At 43.6% G+C, this 17,702-nt stretch overlaps 1 protein-coding gene across 2 annotated transcripts in view; it reads left to right on the top strand.

Moving 5' to 3' along the window:
* The window catches only part of agrn (agrin), a 239,676-nt gene that overhangs the window by 210,375 nt on the left and 11,599 nt on the right, over nucleotides 1–17,702 (top strand). For both annotated transcript variants that reach the window (XM_041049152.1, XM_041049160.1), the window contains 11 exons: nucleotides 1,382–1,501; nucleotides 1,689–2,099; nucleotides 3,588–3,780; nucleotides 5,935–6,150; nucleotides 6,351–6,580; nucleotides 8,214–8,348; nucleotides 10,920–11,010; nucleotides 11,362–11,526; nucleotides 11,671–11,782; nucleotides 15,480–15,596; nucleotides 17,301–17,484. In XM_041049152.1, coding sequence (XP_040905086.1) covers nucleotides 1,382–1,501; nucleotides 1,689–2,099; nucleotides 3,588–3,780; nucleotides 5,935–6,150; nucleotides 6,351–6,580; nucleotides 8,214–8,348; nucleotides 10,920–11,010; nucleotides 11,362–11,526; nucleotides 11,671–11,782; nucleotides 15,480–15,596; nucleotides 17,301–17,484 — 1,974 coding nt within the window. The remainder of the gene's footprint in view (nucleotides 1–1,381; nucleotides 1,502–1,688; nucleotides 2,100–3,587; nucleotides 3,781–5,934; nucleotides 6,151–6,350; nucleotides 6,581–8,213; nucleotides 8,349–10,919; nucleotides 11,011–11,361; nucleotides 11,527–11,670; nucleotides 11,783–15,479; nucleotides 15,597–17,300; nucleotides 17,485–17,702) is intronic.

Here is a 17,702-nt window from a genome sequence, read left to right as displayed (position 1 = left end):
ATACAGTTCTCTTAGAAAGCCATACTAAACTTTTTTTATCTGTGGCCTATTTCACATAAATTCCCATTATTCTTGAAGGCAGTTGTGCAATAGCAACCAAACTGTACCTGCCTATATACACTGAGTAATCCTGCAAACCTAAATGTCATTTTGCCTTATCAGTTGGTGATACACTGATAACTCAGTGACGTGTATGCCTTACTTGAAGTTTTGCACAGTTTGTCTTTGCAAAACATTTTTAAAGTGTTCTCCAAAATTATCATGATTTCTCTGTTGCTTTGTGCATTCTGCAGGTTAAAGACTTCAAAACATTACTATTCTTAAAATAACACATTTAAGAGTATTGTTCATCCTTGGCAGAGGTATATGCTGTCTGGGTGTTTTCTTATTATCTTTTATTTGGCTCATGATATGAGGCACTGAATGTTTCTCCTCATTTTTATCTGTTTTTCAATTTTCCTCTGAGTGCAAACTTAATCTCTGGCTTGCAATAATTTGCCTCAGTGTTTAAAAAAAAAACAAAACAAAAGAACAACATTATGAGATGGTTTTTACCTCTGCGTAGATGTTGAGATTGGTATTATTTATTCACCGGAGCCAGGAAAAGTTCCCCAGAGTGACCGTGCCAGCGAGGTTGTTGGCTGGTGCTTGGTGTCTTCTGTACAGTTAATGCTATTATTTGTGATGTTTAGAAAAACAGAGCTGTGCCCAACAACATTCAGAACAGGAAGGGAACCTGCTGTTCCTCACAAACAGATTTACCAATGTCTTAATACAATGTCAAACACCAGACCACAACAGAAAGTGTGTTACTGATGTTTTCTTGATCTGTTAAAGGTTTGTTTACCATACCTCACTAATGGTGTAATCACAGACTTGTATTTTCAATGATGACAAATTGCCACACTTACACTCACTTAAGTGCAGATTTTTCATTATTAAGACAAGGTGTTGTATGTATAATAATTCAGCACTAAATGATGTGTTTGATATGCCATAACTGTGCCTTTGCAGGGCTCCTTTTGTACAACATAAACCGCACAAAAGCCCAGCCTCCTCCCTTTGTCTATATTTTGTCTTTATGAGCGTTGTTCATCGTCCTTCATACCCTTCATATGGGGCGATGGGTGCTGTTAACCAGCGCTCCTCCATGGCCAGTAAAGCGAACATCTGCAGCGAACGTTATGAGAGCAATTCATCTGGAACAAAGCCGGACAAGCAATGGGTGGAGGACAAGTGGTCCCTGTAGACGCTCCACCTGTCATATACAGGGCTTTCTGATATATCCAGTGTATCAATAAAGAAGCTTGAGTCCTGTATTTGCTCTGGAGTGCTCCTCAGAGGCCTTGTTCTAAGTGGTTTTACTTCTTGTTTATTGTAGATACAAGATACACAGTGGAGGACATCGAAGGAGCCCTGCTGAAACAGCTGAAGGCCTCCAAAGAGACCAGCATCGCCGTGAAGAAGCCGGAGGACGAGAATATTCGCTTCACCAATTATGGTAATACAGCGTGGACTTAACAGGAGAGTGCGGGGATTAATAAAATGAAAAGGGGTTTTAAGTTATTCATGAGGTGATTTATCAAAGGTTTTAAGGGTCTTGAATAGGAAATCTCAGGACCGCAGGCTCATCATACTTGAATGTCTCTTTTTCAAATTTCCATTGTTCTCTCTGGCTCTGTTGACAGGCCTCTCCTCCATCCCCTTCTTCACCACCACGACCACCACCACGGCATCTGTCACCACAGCTGCTCCCGCCACCACCACCACCACGACCAGGCCTCCACCGACCTCCCTGTACATCACCCGTCGCCCACCGGGCACTACCCGCAGGCCCTTCAACGGCAGACGTACCACCACAGCCTCCGCACCGGTTACCACACCACGCCCCACCACCACCACCACCACTACAGCAGCTATCACCACAACCCCACTGCCTCCATCTACCACCATTGCCCACGTCAAGGTCAAGCCTCACCACAAGGTCCAGAAGCCATGTGACTCCCACCCCTGCCTCCACGGGGGCACCTGTGAGGATGATGGCAACGACTTCAGCTGCAAGTGTCCCGCAGGGCGAGGAGGCTCCGTGTGTGAGAAGGGTGAGCAAGCTACACAAATTTTTTTTTTTTCGTTTACATTTTATACATAAGGAACATAAGGTTTCTGTCAAAGTTTGAGCTTGATTCAAACTCATCTAATAAAATGAGCTTGAATAGACTTTCCCTGTAATTTGGTACTATTGGAATTAGCTGTTTCAAAGAAACCACCAAAGGCTGACTTTTACATTGATTTTGCAGAAACTAACAGGGTTTTAGGCTCTCCACTTTCCATTGTGCCAATCATGCCTTTCAGCTGTTCTATAATCACTGTTAACCACATCCCCAAGTGCTTTGATCTACTTATAAAGTTGCAGAAATGCACTATTATAATAAAAGAATCAAACATTAAAGAAAAAATTATAAAGAAAAAAATTATGAAGCATATTTCTTCAGTTAAACAGTTTTTTTTTTTCAGTTGTAGGTTCAGTGGCTCCAAAATGATACCATAAGTAGCAGCGTGAGTAATAACTCAGTTAGTGTTAGACTAAGTACATGAAATGTTATGTGGTCACAGATGTGGATTTATTGGGTCATTTAAGCTCAACAAGGCAACAAAAATCAATGCTCAGGACAAAGGGCTGTGTTATACTAGATTTTTTTTAAACTTTAGAAGAAAGAGTTTGAGGTGTGGTAGAGCCAGACACAACGGGACAGGTTCAGCACCTCAGAAGTCAGCAGCCGCTTAGCCGTTCTCCAAAGGTGGCATAGAATCCAATCAGCACCACACAGGAAATCATAAATCAAGAAGCTGCTTGAGAAGCACAACTCTTTTGTTTCTTTCCTCTTACCCTACTTTGGGATTTTTGGGGATGAAGAGCAACTTCACGCAGCTGCATCTTAAGATAATTGACACTAATTGCTTTGATGGGGATTAGCTGGTGAGAATCAGTGTGTGTCTTTGAGTTAGAGTGGCTAAATGAAGTCACGCATACACGTACACACCCTCATGCATGCACACACACACACACACATACACACACACACACACACACACACACACACACACACACACACACACACACACACACACAAGCCTCCCCCAGATCAATCAAGTCATTAGAAAAGAGGGAGCTCATCAGCTGCCATTCTCCTCAGAGAGACGGACAGAAAGACAGATGGACGGAAAGAAAAGCAGCCCAGGGGGGAGAAAATGGATGATAATAATCATAATTGTTGAGTAGCAGGAAAAACAAAGGCTTCCTGCGTGCGTGCGTGCGTGTGCATGAGCGTGTGAATGTGTGTGACTTGAGAATGGGCGAAAAGCTCAGCTCCTCCTCTTTCTCGGCCGTCTCCTTTTGATAAACTCATCACGCATTTTGGAAAAAACATCATTCTTAAAATAAACTGATAGAAAGGCTTATTTTTCTGTCATCACGAGCCAGTGACATACCACCAACGCTCACCCTTAATTATGCACATTAAATGCCTATTATGCCACAATAAAGCAGATCACGTAGTAATGACAGTACGGTCTTCATTCCTCCACAGTGATCAAGTACTTCATCCCGTCATTCGGAGGCCAGTCCTACTTGGCCTTCCAAACGATGAGCGCCTACCACACGGTCCGCATCGCCATGGAGTTCAGAGCGTCCGAGATGAACGGCATTCTGCTCTACAATGGCCAGGATGGCAAGAAGGACTTCATCTCTCTGGCTCTGGTCAACGGCAGGGTGGAGCTAAGGTGAGCGTTGGTTGATCTAAGTGGGGCAACGTCACCGTGAGCCGCTGATTTTGCTGCTTTTGCTGCTTTTGAACTTGATGAAACTTTAATGGTTCCCGTGAGGAAACAGGGTCATTGCAGCAGCAGCTGAGGGAGGATGTAGATAAGAATAAAACAAATAGAGAGCGATAGAGATAATGAGGCAAATAATTACAGCAAGTAAACATGTTGAAAACAGCACTGCCAGAAAATAAATAAAGATACAGAAGCATCTTGACAGATTTGCAGGTCAAGGCCGTGATGCCTTGCTTTCAGAAATATGTTCGAACTGGCAATTAAGCTGTTCACATGGTCACGTTTACAGATGGTGGGATCATATGCACAGAAATAAGTGTCCATATCAGGCACTTCATGGAATTTTTTAATCACATATATGTATATATATATTTAGAGAGAGGGAGTTAAGGCTGGATCTACAATTGTGATGTTTATATTTACAAATGGAAGCAATGACACATGGAAATGCACCAGAAATCTCACTGATGCATTTGACTGTACAGGGTTGTAGATCAGAACTGTGTTGTCAGGACCGAAACTGCATATAGTATGTACAGAAATACATGTACACTGTGGAGGTCTGAACTGACAACAGTCACCTTGTTTGGTAAATATTTACGGGTTTGAATCTGATTATGGCGAATCATGCTGTGGTGAGAAGATGATGCGATGATGTTTCCTTTGAGACAAAATAAATTTATAAAGCATCAGAGGTTTTGGCATAATTAGCTTTCATGGCAAAATTGGGTTTTTACAGCAATTTGATGAATCACTTTTTGTTTGTTGAGTATTCAATTCAGGTCTTTAATTTCAGTTTGACTATTTGTCTATGAACTGTTAAATTCAATTAAATGTTCAGGAATTTCACGATATTTCAATTTAAATCTCGTGATATCAAATTACATATACGTTAATATAAGGTTTTATCTATATCTCCCACATGGTTGACAGTTTCTGTGACTGTTGGATTGATTTTCTGTCCGATGTGTCCGTTGTGTATAATGAATATTGCTGTTTGAACAGAGTTTGAATTTGTTTGGGGTATTTAAAAGTTTGGGCAAAATCAATGCAGCGAAGGCTGAGATATCCTGATTTGTGTGGGTCAAACTCCAGACACACTGGACTCTTTCCATAATGCAACTCGATAAGGTCTTTTGTTAGACCCTCCCTGGCTGATAAACACCCACATCTTTAATTGGCCATGGCTGCAGTTAGTGACTCAGGCTTCCTGTTAAAGATTTGTAGATTCAAAAAGAGGCTGAGTATCACTCCTGTAAATTGATGCTGACATGTCAAATTGATGTCATGCCCATTGAAGAAGTGTAGTAGGATTTCAACAAAATGTTTTTTTTTTTAAAGGACTATCATTTTTGGATTCAAGCCAACAGCAACCAAAAGTTTCATCTGTTGAATCTGTTGAAATTAGACAATTTTCCTGCCAGACACCTGCAGAAACATTAAGTATTCATCTCTTTCCTGACGGCAGAATTGTATGAATAAAAATCAGTCCGGTAAAGACGGTATCTTCAGAAGAAATGTGAGTGGACTAATTAGAGATTCTGCACTGAGTCTGTTTTGGACCTGTTATTTTGGATTTCTTGTTTCACCCTGACCCCTCGAAGCCCTCTCAATTCCTCCCAACCTGGCCACGTTAGAGTAAAATCAATAGCAAACTAAAGGAGATCATTAGTCACTTGTGCTTTCAAATGGTGCTCTGCCTCAATTCCAGAAATACAGCTGTGAGATTACCACCCACAGCTCTGCAAATCCAAGACGTGGGGAGAAGAACTAATTATTTGTGGCAGATAATTGCTCTCAGGTTGTGCTAATGCTACCATATGTGTGGGTGCACATACACAGCAGCTCTTTTCTGTGATGATATGGCCTTTTTCTCAACAAATCCCATTAGATAAAAGGTTGAATTAAAAAGGGGGCGTGAAAGACATTTTTTAAGTGACTAACTGCCTCATTCCAGTCACGTAGTTTGGAGTCCCAAATGAGACGTCTTGTACCTTCGTCTTCTCGTCCCCTCCCTGTCTTGTTGAATAACCTCCTCAAGTACACAGGTATAAAGTGACTGAATTAGGATCCGACATGTTTTGTGTCCCATCTTCTCAGGTTCAACACGGGGTCTGGCACAGGAACAGTGCTCAGCAAAGTGCAAATCAGCCAGGGTCGCTGGCATCAGCTGGTGGTGACTCGCAATCGGCGAAACGCCATGCTCAGCGTGGACAACGAGCCGCACATCGAGGGCGAGAGTCCACGCGGCACAGATGGCCTTAACCTGGACACCCACCTCTTCATTGGAGGAGTGTCCGAGGACATCAAGCAGGAGTAAGACCCCTTATCTACATTTACACATCATTCAACAACCGAACAGGAACTGAATATGATTCAAATTCTTCTTCAGCATCATCCATGACTGTAATATGTTGAAGCATGTTGTTGCGTGAGGCTAATTCAGTGTGATGAAATGAAAAAAAAAAAAAAAAAAAAACACATTACATTCTGACTCTTTCCTTTTTTATCGTTAGTGTGAGGGAAAGGACAGGAGTGGCCACAGGTCTGGTGGGCTGCATCCGTTTGCTGGATGTCAACAACCGAGTGCTCAACTTGCAAGAGGATAGCGGCGACAGTCTGTATGGCAGTGGCTTGGGTGAATGTGGCAACAACCCCTGCCAGCCAAATCCCTGTAAGAACGGCGCTGCATGCCAGGTCAAGGAGGCCGAGATGTTCCACTGCAAGTGCAGCAAGGGATTCTGGGGTAAGGTGCCAAGAAAAGGAAGCTTCAATACAGCGGTGGTATAGTTCAGTAGTTTTCCTAATGTCATACTAGGATTTATTCACAGGCATGGAATTCTGAGAAGTTTATTCCAGTGTGTGTTCACGGAAAATAAGGAGAAAAAATGTGTTATTCATATGCAATTTTCAGACTTTTCTAACACCTTGTCGTTGAAATTATGTTTGTATCTTTGCTTTGCCTTCTCTTCAGGGATTCACTATGATCATGACTTACTCACAAATCCTAAGTAAGCTTGACAGCCTAATTTTACAGTGGAACTCATGCCCCCAGCAGGAGCGCTGGGAGACATTTTGTAAACAACAACACCATCATATCTGGGTGTCCAATGCAGAAATGAGAAATTAAATGTTGAAGCAGTTCGGAAAACACTGAAACTTCCACCAAATGCTCAGTGATTGGCCTTTGGCCTGTCTCTTCTTCCACATCCCTTCCTCCTCTTTTTCTCCCTCCAGCAGATGCCAACTAACAAGCAACTCTGAGAGAAAATAGTTGAGACCAGACACCATCAGGGCCTAGCCAAGCGTGCCCCTCACTGGTTGTACGGCAGCCTCCTGCAGAAAGTTTCACACCAGAACCAAATTAATTGTCAGAGTTAACTTTTATGCTTGAATAGTAAAGGATTTTATACTCACATGGGGGCATCTCAGTGGTTAGGGAAAACGGTTTCCCTAGAAGAGCAATTTTCCTTGAAGTTAAAATGTGAATCAATAAACTGTCACATTACATTATTATTACCTTTCACATAGGTGGCACTTTTATGTTTTGTTGTTATTGAGAAGCCCGAGAAAAAGTAAAGATAACCCTCTGCTATTAAGAAGCATTGCTGTGATCAAAGTTGTGTTGGCAACATGGCGTAAAATGAATGGTGATAATGAGATTTGGACCGTTGCCTGCGGACTCACATTCAAGTTAATTTTGTCATCATGTCAATTTAGAAAGTGGCCAAGACTGCCGGTCTCGAAGGGAGGGACAGATCACAGAAAGAGGGAAGAGAGAATAAATGGGTGGAGAGAGCTGCAGTTAGCGGGAAGACATGTCAGGACAGCCGGATGAATGAGGGAGGTGAGAGAGCATCAGAGTTAAAAAGATGGGATAGGAGGAAGTGATAGGAAAAAAGAGCTGTGGTAGGGAAGAAGTGAAAGTGGAAAAAAAAAAAAAACGGGGGATCCCTGTGAGCTCAGCGGGGATGGGCTTCATTAAAGTGCTCTCCTCACCACAGGCCCTGACTGCTAAAGTAATGACGGGTGAATTCAGATGGGCTGTGGCAGAGGGCAAAACCATCATCCACCAGACGCTCGTGAGCCTTTCCCACAGTTGGTGTTGGCCCAGAAACATGGCCGCATGGCAGGGAGGCTCTCCACTGTTTAATCTGGATGTGTAATATTTTCAAATCCTATTAGAAAATGACCTCTATTACAGAGGAAATCCTCAAACCCCGCTTCGCTCCCCCTTTTTTTGCCCCCCCTCACCCCCACCCACATTCTCTCAGATGGAATGAGAGAGAAAGTGGCTCAAAACGTCGGCGGTTGTTTTAAGTAGTGTTTTTTATTTTTGTCATGATAAGTTTGTTTGTGTCTGTGTGGTGTGCGTCCAGGTCCAACTTGCGCTGACGTCCATGACCCATGCGAGCCCAATAGGTGCCATCCATCCTCCCAGTGCCAGGTGCTGCCCGAGGGAGGTTACAAATGCGAGTGTCCCATGGGACGTGAAGGAAGGCACTGCGAAAAAGGTAATCGAAAGACTGTGCATCCTGGTGTAACTCCCTGTCACTTCATGCTTTTGTTGCTCTCTCTGGTGCTTATCAAGCAGCACCAGTGTTTTGGTCTAGAGTCAGCTGGAGTACCACCTTCCTCCTTTTAGCCTCTTTTCCACCCCTTTTCTTTTTGCTCTGTGACATTTCCATCCATCATGAATCGAAAAGGGAGATCAAATGCAGAAAGACGAGGGTGGGGGGGGGGGGGGGGGGGGATTGCGCCTTCAGGGTGGGAGGGGATTGGTGAGTTGGTGGGCTGCATGCAGAACTGAGGCAGATGATTGGCCCCATCGGGCCATTCTCCACATCGACTCAGCTCTGCTTGTTAGTGGGTAAGCGGCAGCGAGGTTGCAGCCTTCCTTCACCATCCCATCCGCCCACAGGTGTTGTGTTCAGACATGTTTGTTGCTACTTGGGTACAAACATGGCAGAACCAGGCCGCGGCTGGGGAAAAGACCAGAGCACAGCTCAGCTGCGTTTGAAGTTCATCATTAGCACTTTTGGTAGTGTCACATTCTGAAGTCTACCCGTGTTTCTTCCCTCCCTGCCTTTGTAGATGCTGTCATGAGTGTTTGCAGAAGTTGACTGCTAGCAACTGTGAATGAAAGAGAATATACTATTATACACATTCCTAACGAAAGAGGAACATGCACCCTTTTGCTCCTGGGAATTTCGAAAAAACATATGGGAATAGCCCATAGTCCCAGTTAGCAGGTGATTAAAGTAAATAGAGGTGAACCAAAATCAATGCAGTATGAGCGAGAGCATCTCCCATTCCAAAAGGCTATTTTTTCACAGGAATCAATGAGATGACTAATCGCATCAGTCCTCCCTGCCTGTGGTGATTAATGGGAGCGTCAGTCAGCCAGAGTGTCAGCCCCAGACAGGAGCTCAGAGATAAGGCGGCAGCCAGGCGGACGTAGCCTCTGAGGGCTGCACTGAGACCAGTTAAAAAGACAGGTAGCTTAGAGGCCCACTCATCAGAAGCCTGAAGGTGAATTAGTGGAAATATAAAGTGTGTGTACCCGAGTGTGTGCATGCGTTCAGCTGAACTGTGGTTTCCATTTCAATTCCACCAGGGTTCGTCCGTGCAGCTCACTGCTGTAATATTCACCATCAAGGACTTTTCTCAATGGTGCTCCAGTAGTATTGAATGGCCTACTTTCCTCACAGCTTTTACGCTGTGATAGTGTAAATCATTACAATTCAGTGATGAAAGCAGGATCACTTGGACTCAGACGGTCCTTGAAAAACCAACTGCAGGGGAGAGTTTGAATTTCAACAATGTTTTACATTCCGTGCCGAAGCCACATTAAGCCAGGGACCAACAAATGTTTGTGTGTGTGTGTGTATGTGTGTGCGTGTCTGATTCCCATTTCAAGCAGCTCTGTTGAAGAGCTAATTGATTGTGGGCAGGACCAGGAACTTTGATTGCAGCTACAAATTTTTCAACTGGCAAATTGTCCATTTCAGTTGCTTTGTTATTGTCTTCCCTTATTTTCATGTTGTTTTAATCGGGTTTATAGCAGGTACTAATTAGGTGACATTGCTCAAACATTGCTTCAGGGCTTGCCATCGACCTCAGTAATAAATGCAACAAGTCTCTAAATATTTTGAGACTTTTATTCTTTCTTGTTTGCGCACGACCCTGAAAAGTTCATCATTTCACCGTGATCGGCTCCCTCATACGTCATGTGGGTTTTCCTGATCACTCAGCTCTTTCCACTGCATGGACCTCTGGTGAGCACAGGGTGAAACAGAGAAAACCCCTTTCTGAGCAGCTCTGTTACTCCAATAGTTTGGTGCACGGTTCCTTGTTGTGCGTGCGAGACTATTTTTCCCTCTCCTCCATGTTGCGCGCCATCATCATTAGCAGTCTTCTGCACAATAGCTAATTAGCTTTCTCATCTCCGTCTGCCTTCTCCATCCTGACTCGACTCAGCTAATCCCAGCCAATTACAAATAAAAGCTTTCTTTGCCGGCTGCATAGGTATGTGTGTTACTTTGTGTGTGTGTGTATGTTTGTGCACAAGCGTCTAATATCGCACATGCCTCTGAATGATGATAGTTTTTTGCAAACAACACCATAAACACATACCCCCGGGGTGACACTTGAATGATTTTTAATGTCAAGCCACTTGTTAGAAGGATGGCACAGTGCCTGTCCTAATTACTCCAGACAGCCAGAAACGGGACAACCAGACGTAGACCCGTTACAAAGACATGAATTTGTAAAAAAGCCTGCCCAAATACAATGGCTGCATTATTTCATGGGTCCCGGCTGTGGTGTTAAACTCTACATGTCTCCAAAGCTTCTTTGTTATACTGTGGCGGGCTGTGTAATCAGTCTGGCATAAGGGTTTTTGAAATTTTTTTTTTTGTTGAATATCTGTCAAGAGAAGGTCTTAATCCCAAAGGCTATGAAAACATAAATTCATCTCTTTCCATAATGCTGACGGGTCCCTTAACTGACTATCCCTGAATTTCAATTCTGTCAGCAACAAAAACAGGGACCTGAGGATGAATATACTCTCTTTGTTTTTTCAGTGGCTGAGCGGAGAGGGGCTTACATGCCTCTGTTCAACGGAGACTCTTACCTGGAGCTGAAGGGGCTCCATCTCTACGGGCACGATCTGCGGTAAGTCCCATGTCTCCGCGTGAAACTCACACAGCCAAGCCTTGTGCAGTATGTATTGCTGAACACTGGATATCATGTAGTTTTCATAAAGCTTGTTCTGTGCCCAAGGCAGCGCTCCTTCTTTAAGCCTGAACTGAATTGACAATGAGGGTTACACAAATAACCCGTTATCTAGGTCTTAGTATGTAGAATATATAGTATCTCTACCCAATTTCCATAAAGAAAGAGTATCATGCACCAAAAGCAGGTAAACAAGCAACCTTTGTTCCATCGTGGGTATGTATAGCAGTGTATCTCTAACTCTCTGACTCCTCTGTGTGTGTACTGACTTTGCTTTTGCTATGACTGCAGTCAAAAGCTCAGCATGACAGTGGTTCTCATGGCCAACGACTCCAACGGTTTGATCTTCTACAACGGCCAAAAATCTGACGGAAAAGGAGACTTCATCTCTCTGTCCCTCAATAATGGGATCCTGGAGTTCCGCTATGACTTGGGCAAGGGACCTGCTACCATCAGGTCAGCACGTCTAAAGGACAACTATGGATATAAAACATACATTTTTTACAGTTTCAGTTCAGTTTTACTCTACATACAACATATAGCTCAGAGTCTTTGTTTCTTAAATTATGCCTCACATGAATGTCTGTGTGTGTGATGCAGGAGTAAAGAAGCAATCCAGCTGAATGTGTGGAACACCATCAACCTCGAACGCTCCAACCGCAAAGGAGAGATCATGGTGAACAAGAAGGACCCTGTCCGTGGAGAGGCACCGGTAAGAAGGAGCGAGCTAACAAGCGCAGGCAAATGGCTATCTTGCCTTTTTGGTATGCAGGACTGATGGGCCTATGCAGTGCTTAGCTTTGCTTGTGTTGTATGTACTGTATTTGTTTGATCATCTGCGTGCTCTTACCACGTCATCGCCATGACCTCAGGCTTTAGTGCTCCTTTTTGTCCCAGTTAAAGCGGTTCAACTTGCCGCTTCAGGCACAGTTGAGTCCGAAAACTTTCCGCCTTTTTTGAGGTTTTCCACGCCGTTTCACAGCTTACGGTTTCGCTGGCTTGATTTGCTGAAAACAGGCCACTATCTCCCGACATCCATCAAGGTAAGAGGGAGAGCTCCAGATGTAGAGGGCCAGTTTGACGAGCTGTCTTAATTTTGGAAGTCCTGTAAATCCACTTTACAAAATGAAAAATAAACTCTCAGCCTTTCAGCTTGCTGACATACTAGAGATAAAACTTGGTGTTGGATACAGAAAGCAAAAGTAGCCATTACTGATGGTATACAGTCAATTTTATAAATTCAGCCGTTGGGGTGGTGTCTGGGGAGGCAGAGGCAGATAAAGGAGATTGCAGCAGCAGGAATAGCGTAATGAAACTCTTCAGCCCTGCGTCTAGACCAATAAAGCAGGTACATGCTTCCAAATGAAGGCGATCTAATAGTTTGATAAGCCTGTAAGTCATCCAATTATATTAAACAGCGTAATTTGTGATTATGAACATGCACTCTGTCAACTCCATCGTCTTCCTCTAAGACGCAATGCTCCTCTGCTTTTTTCTCTCTCTCACTGCTCTGTCCTTCCCCCACTGCCTCCCATCGTCCGTATGGTAATTGTGTTTTACTCCAGCAACACAAGCAGAAAATCTTATTAAAAGAGAAGAGCAGGGCGAAAGCAAGGATGGATGGATGGATGCATGCGGGTGGAGGGGCGGGGGGGTGCATGGGATGAGCTGAGACTACTTATGGAGCTCAATGCAGAGACCCCATCGAGTGTGCCTCTCAGCTAATTCTCTCCCACTCCTGCTTTAAGAACTAGGAGGGAGTTACAGTACGCTTTGCTCAGAGAAGCCCATATCATATCAAAGGTGGTCACACACACGCGCGTTATGGATATATAAAGCATGCTGGGAGTGTTCATCATATCAAAGATGGCTCAGGCTGCCAGTATGATGAAGTACATTCTTTCAAAGGCACATACTGTAGGTATGTATAGGGGAAATAAAATTCTCTCATTGAATGGCAGCAGTGTGTAAATGAAGTCGGGTTAAGTGGCACAATTCACAGTCTCTCATCCATGAAGTTTGAAGATCTTTTCGTAATGGCACCATCTGCTGCATCATGCTTGGCCTTCTTAGACTTGGTGTCTTATTTGCATTCATTGTCTTAAATGTGAACACACACCTGCACAGCTTTGTGCTTGTACGCGTACAGTAGATAACACACACAAGATGCATGTGAAACACAAGGAAAGTGGGTTCTTCTTCTTTTCTTTATTTGTTGTATTGTTACTTAATGCACTTATCTCACTTGTCTGTGCTACACTGCAGCTATGTTTAATGCCCTCACAGATGTGCATGGTGTGTATGTATGTGTACAAGAGGATATATATGTATGTGTGTCTGTTTTTGGCTTTTGCACTCACCAGCTGAGCTCAGCATGCCTTTCTGTGCACAGACACTTACTAGTCTTCCCCTAATAACTCTCTTCCTCCCTATTTTCTTTCCTTCTCTATGATGTGCTGTCTGGATATAAGAAATCACGCAAGGTAATGAGACAAGTCCCAGTCACACCTTAGCCCATGTTTCATTTGAGTCGTTCACTGTGTCCTCTCACCCCCATCTCTCCATACAAAAAAAAAAAAAAAGGTACTTCTGCAGAGCGGTGGGCAGCTTTAAAGGTGCCAGTTCTGTAGAAAACTTTGCCATTTCATAAGCCCATACACACACACACACACACACAGCACTGAAGTAGAGATGCTCTTAAAGAACACGGTTTGGCTTTCACCTCAGTCCATCTGCTGTGGGGGTGGAAGGGGGTGGGAAGGTGGGAGGGAAGAAGGAAAAAAGGCAGCCATCTTTGTGACGGCCATTGTTTTTAGCAACAAAGAAACGTCTTCATTAGTCTGGTGTAGGCGGAGATATCACGCCAGTGCCGCGTGGCTGTCGAAAAGTGAGAGCGAAGACGGGAGGCGAGCGAAGGGGAGGAAATACACCGTAGGAGACGGTGAGGTGCCAAGCCAAGCTGGGCTGTTCTTTTGTCATCTGCTCTCACTTCTTTTGCAAACAGGAATGATTCTCCATAATATCATAAAGTCGCTCACTCTTTCACCCACTCACTCGTCCATAACACAAACAACACTCACTGAACATCACTGAGCAAGAATCACTCCATGGAACCAGCTGTCTTCTTTCACCAGGTGCAGATTATATTACCTGTTTGAGATACATCAGAACATGATGCACCATTTCATTGCATGGAATCTCACTTTAGACTCATAGAAAAGTAACATTGCATAGGTAGAGGGTGCTCAGATTCTGGAGTACCACACAATAAAGGTATAACATCCCAAACAAGATCAAAAAGTTCACTATGCATCCGTAAGTTTTAACTATGGGGTTGTTGCAGAGCAGTAAGGTCTACGAGCCTGTGGTTTCCAACTCTGCCCTGCAGTTGGTGACAACTCTTGGCTAAGCCTAGAGGCACCAACCACAGCTGGGTCCAGCGGCTTTGGCCAAGGTTCCCACCCTGTCTCTGTTGGAAGCGGTTCAAGGTGCAGTGGCACAGCCCCGGGCTTCAGCCAAGCGCCGCTGCCTCCTGCACTCCAAATCCCATCCTAAATAAAAGCCGAGCCGGTGCCAGCCTGCCTGCACAAAGCCTGTTTATTTGGCCCCTTCCATCATTTTTCCAGCAATTAACTCCACTTTACCCCTCTGGCAATTACTGCCCTACATAAAATAAAGATCATTAATTCCTTCCTTCTGAAGTGGGCCGACTCTTCCACGCAAAAGAAGGGAGCAGCACCTTGCTAATGCAAAGCAATTGTCCAAAGGTTTGGTGGAAAGAATCGAATTTCATAGCCGCCTGCCACGCAAATGAATCGCAATTAATGTGTCTCCACGCTCAACTGTTTGAAAGGTCGGTGCTTATAATCAGCCGTTCATTAGAAATGTCTGTAAAGAGCCATCCATATCTCAAGTCCAGCCTGCTCCAGATTTCCCTTTGTAGTCTCTTTTTATGCCTCACAGATAGAGGATAATTGACCACTCTCTCTGAGAAACACAGAATCAATTATGTTATATTGTATCAAGTGTATTGACATCGAAGGAAGTCAAGGAAGTGCAGTTAGAGCGCCTTATGGCTACAATATGGATAAATCCTTTTTTTTTAATGTGACCATCCATATGACTGTGACATGTCTGCAAGTGTTGTATATCAATCTCAGTCTTTATATCTCGACTAAAAGGATGCAACGTATTTCAGGCTCCCTGGATACAAACAGATAACTCCACTCACTAAAGTAAAACCATTAACCATTACGTGCTGAATTGAAAGCCCCTTAGAGAGACTTGCAGCTGTGGCATGGAAAAGATTAAATTGGGCATTTTTAAAGATACACAGCATGTGGAGCTTTTTTCAAGATTGCACAGCTCATGCTTAGCATCTGAAAACTCTTTGTGTTCTGTCTCATCAGAATCTGCACGTAGATCTTAACCTGAAAGAGTCTCTTTTCGTTGGTGGAGCCCCTGATTACAGCCGACTAGCGAGAGTCGCTGCGCTCACGGATGGTTTCAAGGGAACAATCCAGAAGGTAAATGTTTACAAGCCTCTGTTTCTTGATTGAGTACTGTGTCATTTGCTCTGCTTATGAATTCTGCTAATGTAAATACAGTACGTTGTTTTCATGACTCGGGGCCCTTGGTCCCTCAGACATACAGTAGCAAAGTCAAGCGATAAGTTATTAGCTGTCCAGCTGTCACACTACAGACCCCCACATTAGTAATTTTCCATTATAAGCTCGCACTGTGACGGGCAGTGGCTCTGCTCATTTGGATTAGCATGCACTAATAATAGAATGCACATTTTGAAGTCCCTCCATTTCACTATTCTCAGATCTTTCCCTGACAGGCCTCCAGTTTTTTTTCTCCACTTTCCAGAAAAAAGCTCATCTCTGAGTGCCAAAAATAACCCAGTAGAACAAAGGCAGGATGTTTCTGTTTGCACAAACTTGTCATTAGTTCTCTTCTGCAAACTTTCCCTTGACAGTTTCAAACAAATCAAAAGCTAAATGTGGCATTTGTCTTACTTGGCCTGTAGGGAATAGTTAATTATGTGGAAGCCGGTATGTTTTGTCAGTTTGATGTACTGTTTTACACGTGTGTTGTATCAACACCTAATTTCTGAGGCATTTTCTTGTGTGGTGACAGTGTGACATTCATGTTCAGAGAAGGAACATGTTAAACTGAATCTGCAGCATCACCGTACAAAGTTATTTGTTCGTGTGTTGTGATAATTAGGCGATCACCCAGCAGAAAACACAAAGCCCCATAACTGGATGCTTTCCCTTGGACAACAACCAAGAGTTGGCAACAAATGATAATCTTCAAGTGATTTGTTAAGGAGAGAAAAATTTAATTAGATAAATTTGACAACAAAAGCAATAAAACGTAGGTAAGAGAGCTGTAAAAGCAAGACAACAATCTTAAAGGTAACCCTCCAAAGAAAAGTCAAAAACAATTAAAGAGAATTACACAAACACAGGTCTTTGAAAATGGGATTTATAAGTGATTTATGAGATTATACTGATATACTGACTAAACTATTTGGTTTACAGGCAAACTTGTCCACAATGTAGGAAAATCTGGCCTGTATTTTAAAACTAGAGATTCTAATTGATCTTCTAGGAACTTTACGTCTGACCTACAATCATAATGTTACCACCATCCATATTGGAGTATGGAGTATATATTCGCTCAATTGACATCTTACTATGAATGAACACACCTACACGAAGGCCAGAGTTTGACCGGTTCTTTCTCATGACAGATTTCTGTTTTTGTCCTTGCACTGGTTTGAAGTGGACAGGGCTCAGCAGGAAACAGCTGATGTTGCACGAATCGGGATTTAGCAGCGTTTGAATCAAAATCCAGTGACAGCTGCGGGGTTGTTTGTTGCCAGGCAACTATTAAATCTGATCAAACCACACCCACACAGTCCAATTTTGTGAGACCCTCACTGCCTGGTAAATGCCCTTTTTTTTTTCTTTTCAAACTCGGTGCCTTAATGCAGGATTTCTGTGTGTGAGAGTGTGGTCTCCAAGCCCAAGCTGATTTAACACCTCATGATATCATCTGGGATATTTTTCTCAGACTTGATAAAACTCATCCAGAGCCACAGAAGACATTATGCAGCTGTTTTCACAGGCTGAGTGGCACTAAACATGACTATTAAGCTAAACTTCAGTGTATGTGCAAAATCACTGGAGGCCTCTTAACCATGTGTTTTCTGCTCCCAGATCATTCTGATGGGTACACCCATCCTCAGAGAGGAGAACGCCCTCCGCTCCAGCAACGTAGCCATGTTCCAGGATCACCCCTGTTCTCAGGAGCCTTGCCACAACGGCGGGCGCTGCAGCCCCCAGCTGGACACCTACGAGTGTGTTTGTCTCAGTGGTTTCTCAGGGGCACACTGTCAGAACAGTGAGTATCGCTGTCATCCTCACTGTCCATCCTCACATATTTGTCTTTATCCTACTTCCTGCTATGAGTCAGTGAGCCACATAAGATCTTGGTGCTCAAACACATTTTTTTTACCCTTTTTTTTTTATATTTGTAAGGATCAGTGTGATTGGTCTTTGTGTAAGCCAGTGGCTAACAATACTTGCCGGCTTGAGATCAACTTACAATGGCTGTGTGCA

Source organism: Toxotes jaculatrix, chromosome 2 (assembly GCF_017976425.1).
Source record: "Toxotes jaculatrix isolate fToxJac2 chromosome 2, fToxJac2.pri, whole genome shotgun sequence".
NCBI lineage: Eukaryota > Metazoa > Chordata > Actinopteri > Toxotidae > Toxotes > Toxotes jaculatrix.
Note: the sequence above shows the minus strand (reverse complement) of the source record. Positions and strands in the feature narration are given on the sequence as shown.